The following is a 16,000-nucleotide window of genomic DNA, read 5'->3' on the forward strand; positions in this document are numbered from 1 at the left end:
CCCTTCTTTCTCCTTCTCTACTTTTCTTTCCCCCTACTTCTCCCCTCTCTCTATGTCTGTCTCTCCCCCCATCTCTCTCCATCCTTGTTTTACCCTTCTCTCCCTCTCTTCTCCCCATGTCCCCTTCTTTTTCTCTCTCTTTGTCTCCTTTCCCTCTCTTCCTCCCCACTCTCTCTTCCCTCTGTCTCTATCTCTCTCCCCCACTCTTTGCCCCTCTCTCCCTCTCTTTCCCTTTACTCTCTTTGTTCTCTGTGTCTCTCCCTCTCATCTATATTAGGTATATATTACATAGATGGGATTATGTATATTCACATACATATATTTACATATGTGTATATATATATATAAGGAAACACATACATATATACAGAGAGAAAGATGTAGACACAAACATATTGTGTATGTGTGTGTATATGTATGAAAAGACCTCACTGACTTCCCACTGTTTATTAGAAAAAGTCCCAACTCCTTAGCTTTGATGTAGAAGGCCCTTTACAGATTCACCAATTTGCTTGTTCTTAAACTCAGAATAATAGAACATTTTTCAAAGTGAAAGAGGAGGGGCAGCTCGGTGGCACAGTAGTTAAAACCTTGATCCTGGAGTCCCAAGTTCTAAATCCAGCCTCAGATATTTGACGCTTACTAGCTATGAGACCTTAGTCCAGTCACTTAGCCTAAACTGCCTCTCCTCCCTCCCAAAAAAGAGCAATGTTAGATGTCAGGAGCTCCCTTTTAACTAGGATATTCTGTGACCAGACTTACCTAATGTCACAAAAGTAGTGAAAGGTGGAGCTGAGCTATGAATCCAGATATTCTAATGGAACCACACAGTGCAGAAGAAAGATGCTGGATTTGGCATCAGAATATTTGGGCTCAACTATTTACTATCCTTGTGATCTTAGGCAAATCATCTAGTCTCTGGGACACAGTTCCTTACTTCTAAAATGAAAGGCTTATGACAAAAAACAAGAAACTGAGTGGATGCCCATCAGTTGGGGAATGGCTAAATAAGTTCTGGTATATGAATGTAATGGAATATGATAATATTCCATAATTATAATTAGATTATAATAATAAAATCATATTCTATAAGAAATAAGGAGAAGGAGGATTTCAGAAAATCCTGGAAGGATTTACATGAACTGATGCTGAGTGAAATGAGCAGAATCAGGAAAACATTGTACACTGTAACAAGAAGATTATGCGATGATCAACTGTGATGGACTTGGCTCTTTTCAACAATGAAGTAACTCAGACCAATTCTAATAGACTCGTGATGGAAAGTGCCAATCACATTCAGAGAGACTGAATGCGGATGAAAGCATAATATTTTGACCTATTTTTGTTACTGTTGTTTGTTTGCTTGGGATTTTTTTCCCCTTTCTCATTTTTTCCCTTTTTGATCTTGATTTTTCCTATACAGCATGATAACTATGAAAATATGTTTAGAAAAATTGTACATGTTTAAGCTAAATCAGATTGCTTGCTGTCTTGTAGAGGAAGGAGAGAGAAAAATTTGGAACACAAGGTTTTGCAAAGGCGAATGTTAAATATAATATTTTCACCTTTGTTATTGTTGTTGCTAACTTGCTTGTTTTTTTCTTTCTCATATTACCCCTTTTGAGCTGATTTTTCTTGTGCAGCATGATAAATGTGAAAATTGCACGTGTTTAACCTATATTGGATTATTTACTATCAGGAAGGACATAGGGAGGGAGGGAGAAAAATGGAACACAAGGGTGAATGTTGAAAACTCTCTTTGCGAATCAAACCATTCTCCAATTGCTAAATGGTCAAAGGATATGAACAGACAATTCTCAGACGAAGAAATTGAAACTATTTATAGACATATGAAAATATGCTCCAAATCATTATTAATCAGAGAAATGCAAATTAAGACAACTCTGAGATACCACTACACACCTGTCAGATTGGCTAGAGTGACAGGGAAAGATAATGTGGAATGTTGGAGGGAATGTGGGAAAGCAGGGACACTGATGCATTGTTGGTGGAATTGTAACACATCCAGTCATTCTGGAGAGCAATTTGGAACTATGCTCAAAAAGTTATCAAACTGTGCATACCCTTTGATCCAGCAGTGTTTCTATTGGGCTTATACCCCAAAGAGAAACTAAAGAAAGGGAAAGGGACCTGTATGTGCCAAAATGTTTGTGGCAGCCCTGTTTGTAGTGGCTAGAAGCTGGAAAATGAACGGATGCCCATCAATTGGAGAATGGTTGAGTAAATTGTGGTATATGAACGTTATGGAATATTATTGTTCTGTAAGGAATGACCAGCAGGAGGAATACAGAGAGGACTGGCCAGACTTACATGAATTGATGCTAAGTGAAACGAGCAGAACCAGGAGATCATTATATACCTCAACAACGATACTGTTTGAGGATGTATTCTGATGGAAGTGGATCTCTTCGATAAAAAGAGATAACTCAGTTTCAATTGATCAAGGATGGACAGAAGCAGCTACACCCAAAGAAAGAACACTGGGAAATGAATATAAACTGCTTGCATTTTTGTTTTTCTTTCCGGGTTATTTATACCTTCTGAATCCAATTCTCCCTGTGCAACAAGAGAACTGTTTGGTTCTGCACACATATATTGTATCTAGGATATATTGTAACCTATTCAACATGTAAAGGACTGCTTGCCATCTGGGGGAGGGGGTGGAGGGAGGGAGGGGAAAAATTGGAACAGAAGTGTGTGCATGGGATAATGTGGTAAAAAAAATTACCCTGGCATGGTTCTATCAATAAAAAGTTATTAAAAGAAAGAAAGAAAGAAAGAAAACTCTCTTTGCATGTATTTGGAAAAGTAAAAAGCTATCTTTTTTTAAAAGGTGAATGTTGAAAACTATTTTTGCATGTATTTGGAAAAATAAAATACTATTAAAAAATAAAATAAAATGAGAGGCTGGATAGCCTCTCAAGGGCCTTTCAGTTGTAAATATACCATCTAGTCACAGAATATCCCATCTGGAAGCAGGCTCCAAGGCCAGCGACTCCAGCCTATTCCTAAACAACAATGCTAAGATCCAACCCCGCCATTTACAAATGAGGAAATTGAGGGCCAGAGACAGGGAGCCCCATTTGTGATAGGGCTAGGAGTATTAAATGAAAAGAAAAAGTAAGACTCGAGTATCTTAAATTGTATGTCTAAATGAACATTTAAAAAGGATTATGCTATCCCCTGCTATTCCTTAATGAGAATCAGTATTTTAGAACATATTGAACTTGGAGTCCAGAGTTGTTGTTGTTGTTGTTATTTCAAGGGTGCCTAACTTTTTATGACCCCATTTGGGCTTTTTTTTGGCAAAGATAGTGGAGCGATTTGCCATTTCCTTCTCCAGCTCATTTTACAGATGAGGAAACTTAGGCATATAGGATTAACAGAGTCACACAGCTAGTGTCTGAGGATGGATTTGAACTCCTGAAGATGAGAGTTTCTGAACCAATGCTCTGTGCACTACGGCGCCACCTAGCTAGGGGGCAATGGGGATGGAGTCCAGGGGCTTCAGTTATTAAGACTTGAGTGCGAATCTAGCCTCAGATACTTACCCAAAGTGTGACCCTGCCAGTGAACTTGTCTGCCTCAGTTTCCCCAATTGTAAAATAGGTATAATAACAGCTACCTCCCAAAGTTTCTGTGAGAACCAAGTGAGATAATAGTTGCAAAGCAATTGGCACAATACCTGTAAGATACTAAGTACTTAATAAACCAATCCTTCTTTGCAAAGCATTTAGCACAATACCAGTATATATTAGGTGCTTAATAAATAACTCCTTCCTTCCTTTGCCTATGTCTGACGTATAGAAGGTGCTTCATAAATGAATCATTCCTTTGCAAAGCACTTAGCACAATGCCAGGCATATAGCAAATGCTTAATAAATTTTTTCTCTCTCACTCCTTTCCTTCCTCCCTCCCTTTCCTCCTTCTTTCCTATCCTCCTTCCTCCCTTTCCTTCTTTCTTTCTTTCTTCCTTCCTCTCTTCTCTTTCCTTCCTTTCCTCCTTTCCCTCCCTCCCTTCCTTTCTTTCCTCCTTCTTCCTTTCCTCTCTTCTCTCCTTCCTTTCTTCCTTCCTTTCATTGTTTCTTCCTCCCTTTTTCCTCCTCCTTTTTCCCTCCCTTCCTTTTTCCAGGTTTCCACTTATTCAAATTCTACCCATCCTTCAATGCGTAGCTCAGTCCATACCTCTCTAAGAAATCTTCCCTGGAGAAGAATATGAACTGTTGAAGCCAGCAGAAACCAAAGAGCAATGTACATAAAATCTAGTCTATGGGGATGAAAAGATCACTAAAAGGAGGCAGAGGAAAAGCCAAGGATGGTCCTAGGAAATAACCAATGAAGCCCACCTCCCTCCTCAAAGCAGGAAGATGGGAGACCACTACTGCATCTTGTTTTGTTTACCGGAAGAGAGGGCTCAATCTGGAGGGGGAGGACGTTTCCTCCCAGAAATGACTGTCATATAAAATCAAGAGGCATCAATAAAACATTTTAAAAATCTGCCCTGACTATACTTGTCTACTCCAGACACCTCTCCTTCCTCTCACCTCCCAGTAGTTATTTTCTGTTACCATCATTTGCCATTAACATGTGCCAACAGAAATTGGGATTTGAAGTGTTGGTTTTTTCATGTCTTATTTCCCCAAATGAACTGGGGGATTTTTCCCCCTGAGGCAATTGGGGATAAGTGACTTGCCCAGGGTCACACAGCCAGGAAGTGTTAAGCATCTGAGAACAGATTTGAACTCAGCCTCCTGACTTCAGGGCTGGTGCTCTATCCACTGCCCCACCCAGCTGCTCCTGGACCAAAGATCCTTAAAGGCAGCATGATAGAATAGAAAGCTGAACTCGAAGGCACGGGAATTTCAGCTCTTCTACTTACTACCTCTGTGTGATCCTCGGCAAATCACCTACTGGATTTCCTTTTCCTTATCTGTAAAATAAAAAGGTTGAACAAGATGACCTCTTAGATCTCTTCTAGTTCTAGAGGCTTGATTTATCCTATGATTATTACACATACACCCATTATCAGGGTATCTTACACTCAGAAGGCTGTTCAATGATACTTGCTGAGGATGCTAATATACAAATGGATACTTCAACTATTCGCTTTGACTTCCTGTCTCCCTGCTCAGATCTTTCCATCTCTCTTTTCCCACTCATCCTATCCAACCAAGTATTCCGTGTACGCAGCCTGCAAGGACAGGAGCTCCTCATCACAGCTTACTGATAATGTCAGCTCGTACAGGTTTAAAATAGCCCATTGTAAAGCTTTTAGGACAAGCATTTCCACCTTGGAAATCAGCAAATGCTCCAGATCTGGGCTTGATTTACTGTTTTGTGAACTGCCCAGAATTAAGAAAACGATGGAGAAAATGTTAGTAATGCAGGTTAAAAGCAAAAGTGTGTTGTATCTTTCGGAGAGCTAATTGTCCAACATTTACCAGCACATCACTGGAGAGGGAGAGTCCTCTAAAGATAGGTAATGCTGAAGCTGAAAGAAATCATAGAGAATCACAGAATTACATCTTCTCGGAGTGGGTCCCAGGACCTTCGAAACCATTCAATTCAAGCCAACATCCCCAAAGAAAAGTTCCCCTCTCTTCAATAGGGGTATAACCCCCCTCCCCCAACAAACCATAAGATTTTTAAAGGCAGCGCAGTACAAAGACAACTGATCTTTGAGTAACTGGAGTCCTGAGTTCAAATCCAGCTTTTGCTTAAAAGGAATCAGCCACCTCCAGAGGGAGCTCATTCCACTTCTGGGAAGAAAAACTTGACTCCAGCCTCAATTTGCTTCTACAAAAATTCTACTCATTTTTTCCTAGTGCTATCATCTCTGGTCAAGCAAATTAAGTCTAATAACCCCTCTTACATGGGACAGCTCTTCCCATTTCAAACAACTACTGTGTACCTCCTCATCTTTTCTTTCCCGATCTGAATACCCCTATTTAATTAATTAATTGTCCCTGATTCCCAGAGTCCCTCCTGCCCATCCTGGCTGCCTTCCTCCAGCCCTGTGGACAGTTTTAACATTGACATCATCTTGAATACAGTCTCCGGGTGTGACCAGTTCAAGGGCAGTGGGATATCCGGGACATCCTCTTCCAGCTAGCCCCTTCGTTTTATAAAAGAATAAACTGAATCCCCTCGAGATGAACTAATTTTTTCAAGGTCACACCATCCCAACAGTTCCACAGTTCAAACTTGAACTCGGGGCTTCTGATTTTTAAGGGCTGATTTCTTTTCCTTCCCATTCACAACTCAGAAACAGCTATTGGTTCAGTGGACAGAGCACTGGGACTAGAGTTAGAAAGACCTGAATTCAAATTCAGCCTCAGATACTTCTTACCTATTTGTGTGATTCTGGGCAAGCCATTTAACGGCTCTCTGCCTCAGTTTCCTCAGCTGTAAAATGCACCCAGCTCAAAGTATTGTTGTGAGGCCCAAATAAAGTCAACAAACATTTAGCCCAGTGCCTGGCACATAGTAGGCTTCTTCCCTTTCCTTCCAAGATAGAAGGGTGAGGATGTAGGTGACAGACACCTAACCTCTTCTTCCAGATACCAGTGACAAAGGAGACTGACTCAGTTTAACCAAAATCCCTTTCCTTTCTGAGCCTCCCTTTACTTAACTATAAAACAAGAGGGTTGGACTAGACAGTCTCTCAATCTAGTCACTCAGCTGCCCACCTCCTCCCCTTCCCCCCATCTCCTCCCAGGGTCCCCCGCTTGGCTCCCACCATCTGGGAGCCAGCAGAGGGAGCCCTGAGCCCTGGGGCTGTGGGTGGGGGCTGGGTGTGGGTGGGGGAGGTGGGGGGCGGAGAAGGGGCAGAAAAATGTTGCCTGACTGCTGTGGCGGCAGCGAGAGCAGCAGCAGCGGCAGGGGAAGGCTGGGCCCGGGCCTGTGCCCACCCGCCCATCCTGTCCTGCTCAGTAACTCAGTAATTACTGCTCCCTAGTGCCCCCCTCCCCCACGCCCCTCCACCTTCCCCCCCACTCCCACCTCCACCACCACATTCAGGCTAGGAATGCCCCATCCTCTGTTAACCCCTGCCTCCCCACCTGCCTGGCCACAGCTCCCCTCATCCTCCCCCACTGGCCCATGATGCCCCGGTTCCGTCACCCTTTGCCTTCAGAATCATCACTACTCTTCTGTCCTTCTCTCTTCCCTTCTAGTCCCGGTGACTTGAGTAGAGACTTCATACCCTGGAAGAGAGGGCCCCTGGGGAGTGGGGGGATAAGGAGGAAGGAAGGGGGGAAAGAGTTCAGTCATCTTCCAGCTACAGGACTAAAAGATCGTCTGTCAGGGCTTCTCAAACCGAGCCCACAGATTCTGTTGGATTTCAGGATGCCTGTGAACTTGGGTAGGAAAAAAAAAGTACCTCTTTATCTTCGTTAATCTCTGAAACATAATATTTCTTTTGATTATAAATGGAAGCAATATACATTCTGAGAAGGGATTGCTATGGTTTTCCAAAAAGCCAAGGGGGTCTACGGCACAGAAAAGGCTTAAGACCCCCTACTCTAGTCCAGTCCCCTCATCTTACAAGTGAAGGTTATTCTCTTGTCCCTGAGGCAGGGGAGGGAAAGAAAGACTGCTAGAGAGATCAGAACTGGTTAAACTCGGTGCACTTGGGGACTGACGTAAAGTCCTTCATGAGGTATGGTAAGTGGTACAGTAAGAACATGTTCTCTCTCCGGCTAAGACAGGAATCCCAAGCCCCTTCTGAACCCTAACATCACTTCCTCTTCTCTGAAAAAAAAAAAAAAAAGTGCCCAGCCCTGAATAAGTTAAATAGAAGGGAGGGGTTCCTGTATATCTAGGGCTCAAAAGAAGCCAGTGGGAGAAGGACAAGTGAGAGAAAGCAGAAACAGAAGAGCAGGTCCTCTGGGTGTTGTGTCTTTCTATCTCTCTGTCTCTGTCTCTGTCTCTCCCCTTCTCTGTCTCCCTTTCTCTTCGTCTCTGTTTCTCTCAGTGTGTCTTTCTCTCTGTGTTTCTGATTCTGTGTGTGTCTTGGTGTGTATGTCTCTCTCTCACTCTCTGTCTTTGCCTCTCTCTGTGTCTCTCTGCCTCTCTGTCCCTCTCGATCTGTCTCTCTGCATTTCTCTCTTTGTCTCTGTTTGTGTGTCTCTGTTTATCTTTTTCTATGTGTGTTTCTCTGGCTCTGTTTTTCTTTGAGTGTCTCTCTGTCTCGTTCTCTCTGTCTCTCACTCTGTCTCTGTCTGTCTGTCTTTCTCTCCATCTCTGTGTGTCTCATTACATCTCTCTGTTTTTGTCTCTCTGTCTCTGTCTCTCACTCTGTCTCTGTCTCTGTCTGTCTTTCTCTCTGTCTCTGTGTCTCGCTCCGTCTGTTTTATCTCTGTCTCTTTGTGTCTCTGTCTCTGTTTCTCTGTCTTTCTCTATGTGTGTTTCTCTGGCTCTGTTTTCCTTTAAGTGTCTCTCTGTCTCTGTCTGTCTCTGTCTGTCTTTCTCTCTGTCCCTCTCTGTCTCTGTCTCTGTGTGTCTCGCTCCATGTCTCTGTTTTTGTCTCTCTCTATCTTTGTCTTTGTCTTTCTCTGAATGTGTCTTTCTCTGTTTCTCTCTGTATGTCCTCCTGTGTTTCTGACTCTGAGAGAATGTCTCTCTGTCTTTGGCTCTCTGTACCTTTGTCTCTCTGTGTCCCTCTTTCTCTGTCTCTCTATATTTCTCTCTTTGTCTCTGTGTATGTCTTTGTCTGTCTGTCTTTCTCTTTCTCTGTGTGTATATCTCTGACTGTTTCTGACTGTGTCCCTCTTTCTCTGTCTCTCTATATTTCTCTCTTTGTCTCTGTGTATGTCTTTGTCTGTCTCTGTCTTTCTCTTTCTCTGCGTGTTTGTCTCTGTTTCTGACTGTGTGTCTCACTCTGTCTCTGTCTCTCTCACTCTGTCTTTGCTTCTCTCTCTGTCTCTGTCTCTCTCACTCTGTCTCTCTGTGTGTCTCTGCTCTGTCTCTCTCTGTTTCTGTCTGTCTGCTTCTCTGTCTCTGTCTCTCTCACTCTGTCTCTCTGTGTGTCTCTGCTCTGTCTCTCTGTTTCTGTCTGTCTGCTTCTCTGTCACTGTTTCTTTCTCCCTCTCCTTTCTTTCCTTTCCTCACCTGTCTCTTGTCCATGTGATCCTTGGTTAGGATGGACAAGAGCCCCTCCCTGCCCCAACTCCTCCAATGTCTGGAACAAATGAGACCCAAACTTTTGTCCATAAACACACGTGTTCTCAGAGGATGAAAAAAAAATACCCTTCCCTCTTTTGCCATGTGTGCCCACTCACTAAGCCCTGGGCCCTCCAGTCAGCCTGGCCATGTCCCCCGAGTGCCCCCTTAGACCCAGCCGCAGTTCTCAGTTAATACTCATACTCTGGAATCCCCCTGGCTGGGCCCTGGTGTTTCCTGTCACCCCAGGGCCTTCTCCTGATCTGCCCCTCCTCCCCCCCCCCAGCAGCCACCTCCACAGCGTCCTCAGATAAGGGTTGGGGAAGCATGAGAGGGGCCCAGTCCATTCCCTCTAGCAATGTCACAGTGCCAGGACTCTAGTGGGCATAGGGCGAGCTCTGGCCAGGCTCTGGCTGCCCCCTCCCGACCCTGCCCTTTCCTGCTCACAGCCCCATTGTCTCCCTCCTTGAGAAGCTGCCAAGATGATGCAGGGAAGGGGGAAGGATGGCCACCTCCCCCACCACCCCCACTATCACCACCCAGGCTGGGTGGGGCTAATATAGCACTACCCATGCCGTGCCAGGGGCCCCAAGCTAGGACAGGATATGAAAGGGATGACCAGGCCTGGTCAAGCGGCGGGGGAAACTAAGAGCATGGCAAAAGGAGGGGGAGGAGACACAAACAAGGATGGCTGCGTTCTATCCCTGTGCCTGTGGAAGTCCAGAGATGAGATCTGAACTCGTCTGTGTTTCTGGCTCAGAATTTTTTCTTCCAAGAGAACTAACTGGGGAGGAAGAGGATGGGGGAAGGGAACCAGGCTGTGTTTTTTCTAGTGGCAAAGGAAGAGGGCCAGTTCACATCAGAGAAATGGGAAGGAAATAAAGAGGGAGGGAGGAAAGAAATCAGGAAGAAAGAGGGAAAAGCAAGTTTGGTCATTCTGTGAGGATAAACTACTTTCTTTTTCCACCAGAAAGTAACATCATTCTCATTCAAGGAAACAACTCGAACAGTTAAACTGAGATCTTTGAAAACACTTAGCAAAGATGGCAGAGCGGAAGACTTTGGAGGATGCGATCAGGGGGCAAGGCACCTGGCTCTTTAGGATACGGCTCCCAGCCGGGGCAGGGGAGGTGTCTGCGGGGGGCCGGAGAAATGACCCCTCGATGGCCTGGCCCGCCTCAGAACCTGTGATCCTCAGATTCAGAGAGGAGAAAGGCAGGCCGTCCTCGAGGCCGGATCACACCACTGGGCCGCCCGCGGAAAGGCTGGAAGGGGAGCCTGAGAATCCGGAGCCAGAGCTGACCCAAGGCTTGAACGTATTTGCTTTGACTGCTTCTTCCCACCTAACCTCAGAGAAGTGAAGCTCTGGTCAGCAAGGCCATCTCATTCTAGACTTTTAGGGGAACTTTCGCTTTCTTTCTCCTCGAATGTGGCCAGAACTCGAAGGAAACCAAGAAGCAACCACCCCAGATCGGGGGCCTCTTCTGCTGAGTCGAGCTGATCAATGCATGGCTGGAAGGGAGGGAACAGAGGAGTGCATTCTGCTTGCAGGTTAGAGAGGTGGGATCCCCGGGGAGCAGACCAAGGATAACGGACCATCAAGTACCCCTGAGGCTGCCTTTCAGCCTAGGGATGATCTTGTAGGGAACGGGGGCAGAACGCTCGAGGGGGACAGTTAACAGAAAGGGCGGCTCTCACCGAAGAAAGAGATAAACAAGGAGAGGGAGAGACAGGTGGACAGACAGAGAGAATGAGAGAGACACAGAGAGAAAAGAGAGAGAGGGAGGGAAAGAGAGAGGAGGAGGGATAGAAGGAGGGAGAGAAAGAGAAAATGGAGAGAGAGGAGAAGGGGAGGGAGGAAGAGAGAGGAAGAGGACACAGAGAGAGCTGCTATACGAGGCAGGGGGCGGGGGAGAGGGGGGCAGAAGAGGGGAGGTGAGTTCTCTCAGATCTCTCTTCCTGAGGAGTTCCCTGGCCCAGTCCCCCTTATCACCATAGCCCCTCTGTCCTCGCCATTCTCTCCTTGCAGCTGCAGCTGTGAACGTTTCTCTGTTCTCCCCACACCTGCCTCCTTGTCCTACCTCATCCCTCCCTCCCCCACATCCCTTTCTCCCATCCATCTCCCACTCCCCCATTCCTTCAGCTTTCCAGGCATTCAGGGATAAGACTACCTAGGCTCAGTTCCACTTCCCTTATCAGGAGACCTCACCAGGATCTGCTCCCCAGATAGCCAAATTTCCTTCCTTCCATAGCCTAGTTGCCACTTCAATATTCTTTCTACTAAATGGGGAACCATATCCTCTCAAGAGGTAAAGGGAAAGGTCCCTTTGCAAGATTTTTCTTGGGATCCTAGCTTTTAAATTTTATTACTATACCCTGCCTAGCTTCTGGGGATTCTAAACAGATCAACTTGGGGGAAACTGAGGCACCATCCATGATCAAGCTAAGAATAAAGAGATGAAATACTATTCAGGAAACTTAATGCAGTGAAATGTGCTGAAAGGCCAGAAAACCCAAGTTTTAGGTCTCCATTCTGACACTAAACCAGCTGTGATCCTGATCAAGTAGTTTTGCTTGGTTTTCGACATCCACAAAACCCAGATAATAATATTTTCACTACCTACTTCACAAAGTCATCATAAATAAATGACTTTGTGGCCACTTAAGGCCACTACAAATAGGAATTATGTTTCTTCTTCCCTTCTCTGGGCCCTGAGTTTTTCATAATTTGTCCCCAAGTGACCCCAAAAGGATGCCGCTCTCTGTGGTGTCACAGAGGGTCACAGGCCTGAGAATTCTCCCTTTGGCCATTGCAGCCTCCCCTCCCAAAGAAAGATCATCTTCCTTCTCCACCCCAAACCATCAAGGTGGAGGGTGGGAGGGTCACAGAGAATCATATTTCAACCAATGACTTGATGGTCTGCAAATGAATGAGTTTCTGGTCCATGGACTGGGGAACCACATCTTTCTGTAGATGCCCCTCCCACTGTTCACTGAACTATTTTCAGGTTCTTCCCTTTCCACTGAAGAAAAAAGAAAATCTTGAACATTAGAGAAGTCCTTGTTCTAATTCCTACCTGATCCAGAAACCCTAATTCTTCAGCCTTTTCTACAAAGTGCCATTGACTAACCCCAAGCTATGGAGATAAAAGCTTCCCTCTGTTTGTCTGAGCTATTCCAAGAATCAGCCAGCAATAAAATGGGAAATACAATCTAAATCAGGATTTAGCCTTAGAATACCAGAACTGGCAAAGGCCTCAGAATTTAGGAAATAAAAGCAAAACACAAAGACCGTTAAGAACTGGAAGAAGCACTTAAAAGACAAAAGATGGAGTATCAGAACACAGAATACAGAATGTTGGAGCTATGTGAAACAGAGAACAGAACATGGAATACTCTTGCTGAAAGGAACCTAGAGACTCTCTCTTTCTATTGAGTTGGAACCCCATATGAGGTCTCCTAATTGAATGTGGGGCTCACAAAATTATGATTATCAGAAAATGTTTCATTTGCATACCTATTTTTTATATATACTCAGCGTTACACAAAAATTTCTCAGGAGAAAAGGGGTCATGTGTGGAAAAAGTTTAAGAAACCCTGATCTATTCAAGCTATTTATTATCTAGTCTAACTTCAATAGCACTCCTGAATCCCAGCAAGTCTGGAATTGATCATTTGGCACAATGCTCCCTCGTTTGATGGCCCTGGCTCTTAAGCTTTCTTTGCCTTTTGACCTCAAACTGGAGGTGGTAATAGGCTGTAAGCTAAGGAAGGAAATCCAAAAGAAGTGCAGGATCACTGAAGTTAAAAGTAGCATAGATTCTAGTTTATCTAATAACCAAATTTCCCCTCATATTAAATATAAGATAACAATATGAGATTGCTTGTCATCTTGGGGAGGGGAGAGGGAGAAAAAAATTAGAAATCAAAGTCTTATAAAAAATAAATGTTAAAAACTAAATAAAATGAAATAAATATAAGGTAACTGAGGGCCAGAGAGGCTAAGGTTTGCCCGAGGTCACATAGATAAGTATCAAAGTCAGGGTTTTAATTTTCTGATTCTAAATCATATGCCCTTTGCTCTAGGACATGGTCTGAGTTCTTTCCTAAGCTACAAAGGAAGTAAAAAGAGCCAGAAGAAACCCTTGATCATAGTGAGTGTGTGTGTGTGTGTGTGCAGACTCAAGCTCATACAGGAAATAACCATCACAAGCAATATTTTAACCCAGGACTCCTCCCCCTCCCCCTTTATTTAAACCAAACCTATGATTCCATTATGTAAGATGCTCCTAGTAATCTTTTTCCTTTTATCAATTCAGATCAGCATCTGCTCTTAGAGAGTTGTTTAAGAGAATTAAGGCCCTGGAGTGAGAAGGACCTGAGTTCAAATTTAGTCTCAAACACTTATCACTTATTAACTCTGGGCAAGTCACTTAATCCTAATTTCCAGGAAAGAGATCGAGACAGACAGACAGAAACAGACAGAAACAGACAGACAGAAAACACTAAGGATGAAACACTTGTCCAAGATTACACAGCCAATATGTATCCACAGTAGAACTCGAATCTAGGTCTTTCTGACCCCAAAGCATATCCACTGAACCATGCTGCCACCTTCTTGGTGAACTTTCTATTGTACTATGATATGTTCCCAGTTCTCTTTTTCTGATTCATCCTTCCCTGATTCAAGGATTAGAACTATTTTTGTCTCACAACAAGAATTTAAATTCTTTCTTAATTATTCAGAATAATTTATATAGCATTGTTATTGATTGCTTTTTTAAACATTTGATGGAATTTAACTATAAATCCATCTGGACCAGAGTTCCCCCTTTCCTTTATCAATGCCTTTATGATATTTAAGTTCACATTCTGGGATTTTTTTTAACATTGGAAATTGGCAAAAACATTGAATTTTGAGTCTGGGGACTTGAGGTTCAAGTTTTGACTTTGTAATAATTTCTGACTATGGAATAATCATTAAACCTTTCTGGACATCAATTTTGTGATCTCGAAATGAGAGGTTTAGGCTAGATGGCCTATGAGATCTTTCAAAGCTCCAAATTTCTTATCCTATGTTCCTTCAGTCCCTCTCCTTTCCTACCAGTGTAAAGTCTTTTGTAGTCTCAGGGAAGCAGATTAAATAAGACCATTCTTTCCCCTCCCAAAGTGGGACATCAAAGACACTACATTAGAGGACTCTTCTATTTGACCTCAAATGTGGTTTTTGGTTTTAAACTTCAGTGCAAACTTAGCAACAGGTATACTGTTATCTCTGTTTATGTCTCATCTCCCTACTTGACTCCAAAAGGTCAGTCTTACATAAGCTTTGCATGTCCCTCAACACCTAGCATAGTGCTCTGCACACTTAATAACAGTAATAAATGTTTGTTGAATGAATGGATGAATGAGCCTTGCTTGCTTCCTCGGCTTCCTTTCATGCCCCCCCTTCTCCCTCCTTTTCCAAGTTCCTCCCTTTTACCCCTTTCCAAAAAAAAAAAAAAATGTTCCTCCTCCAGCCCCTCTCCCCGCTCCTTTAGTTCTATGGTCCTGGAATCATTCCATTACCACCTTACCCTTTTTCTCTGATGGCTTCCTCACTATCATTTATCGAACCCCAACTGTGCTGGAGCTTTGGACTAAGTATTGAAGGGAGCAGGATAAGAAGGTAATAATGTGAGGGAGAAGCAGGGGAAGATGGGGAGGGAATATGAAAGAAGTGAAACTTGGTCTCTGCCCTGGAGGAACTTCCAGTTTAGTAGAGCATATAAAACGTACATGAAACGACATGACAACTACATAGAAGCTCATTCACAATTACTTCAGAATTAACTTAGTTCTCCTCGTTCCCATCTCTCTTTTCCCCTCACTCCTCTGCCCCTGCTGCTTCCTCCTCCCTCGCCAGCAGTTCATCCTTCTCTCTATGTCTCTGCGGAGACATGGAGCCTGGATGACTTGGGGCAGGCACTAGAAAGCTAAGATGAGGAAGGATTTGGCAAAGGACTGGGCAAAGGAGTAGCGAGTTCCAAACCTTCTCCTTTTTCCCCAACTAGAAACGATTCCCCACCCCCACCCTAGCCCTCTCCTTCAGCGTTTCCCCACTCCTTGTGCCTCTCCCCCGGAGCCCCCCGTCCCAGCCTCTCTCCCTCCAGGCCGTCTCTGTGCATCTACCCTGGCTTTCCAATGCCCCTGCCTCCGACCCTGGCGCTCCACGAGATCCACTCAGGTCTCCTAAAGAGCTCCAGCTCCAGCCCTCTCAGCACTCACCACCAGAGCCCGCCGACGTGGGCGGGACAGAGCAAAAGCAGGACAAGTCCCAGTCGAGTCGGAGCTGGCCGTAGCATCTCGACGGCTGGGCTCCGGCTTTTGGGGAAGGGCAGGAGAGATAGAAACCCGAGGGCGAGTTGATGAAGCTGGGGCGAGGGGATCGCGGGCTTTCAGGGGGAGCAGTGGGGCAGCCTGGCGGCAGCGGCTACAACTCCCAACCCCATCCCGAGAGAGAAGGGAGAGGCAGAGGCGGAGGGACGGGGAGAGCCAGAGCTTCTGCCTTCTCCAGAACTCCGGAGACGAAATCAGAGCCGGGGGCGGGGGTGGGAGGGGAGGGGGGCCGGGGTGGGGGCGGGAGAGAGGGGCAGGGGAAGAGTGGGGGGGTGGCAGTTGCGACAGCTCGGCGGCGGAGATCTCCAGAGCCTTGCGCCCCGGGGCTTCGAGTGCAGAGGGGCGGGGAGCCGGGGTCTCTGGGCGGGGCCGGGGTGAATTCCCAGTCCAGTGGGGCAGGTCCCTCCTCCGCCACCCCAAGGGCTGGCTATCTCCTAGG

General features: G+C 45.1%; 1 protein-coding gene across 1 annotated transcript in view; it reads right to left on the reverse strand.

Annotated features, from left to right (window-relative positions):
• WNT6 (Wnt family member 6) overlaps positions 1–15,800 on the reverse strand; it is a 31,638-nt gene extending 15,838 nt beyond the window's left edge. Inside the window, exon 1 of the mRNA XM_051983534.1 lies at positions 15,451–15,800. Coding sequence (XP_051839494.1) covers positions 15,451–15,527 — 77 coding nt within the window. The 5' untranslated portion in view covers positions 15,528–15,800. The remainder of the gene's footprint in view (positions 1–15,450) is intronic.
• Positions 15,801–16,000: the final 200 nt, after the last annotated feature.

The sequence above is a fragment of the Antechinus flavipes genome, chromosome 3 (assembly GCF_016432865.1).
Source record: "Antechinus flavipes isolate AdamAnt ecotype Samford, QLD, Australia chromosome 3, AdamAnt_v2, whole genome shotgun sequence".
NCBI lineage: Eukaryota > Metazoa > Chordata > Mammalia > Dasyuromorphia > Dasyuridae > Antechinus > Antechinus flavipes.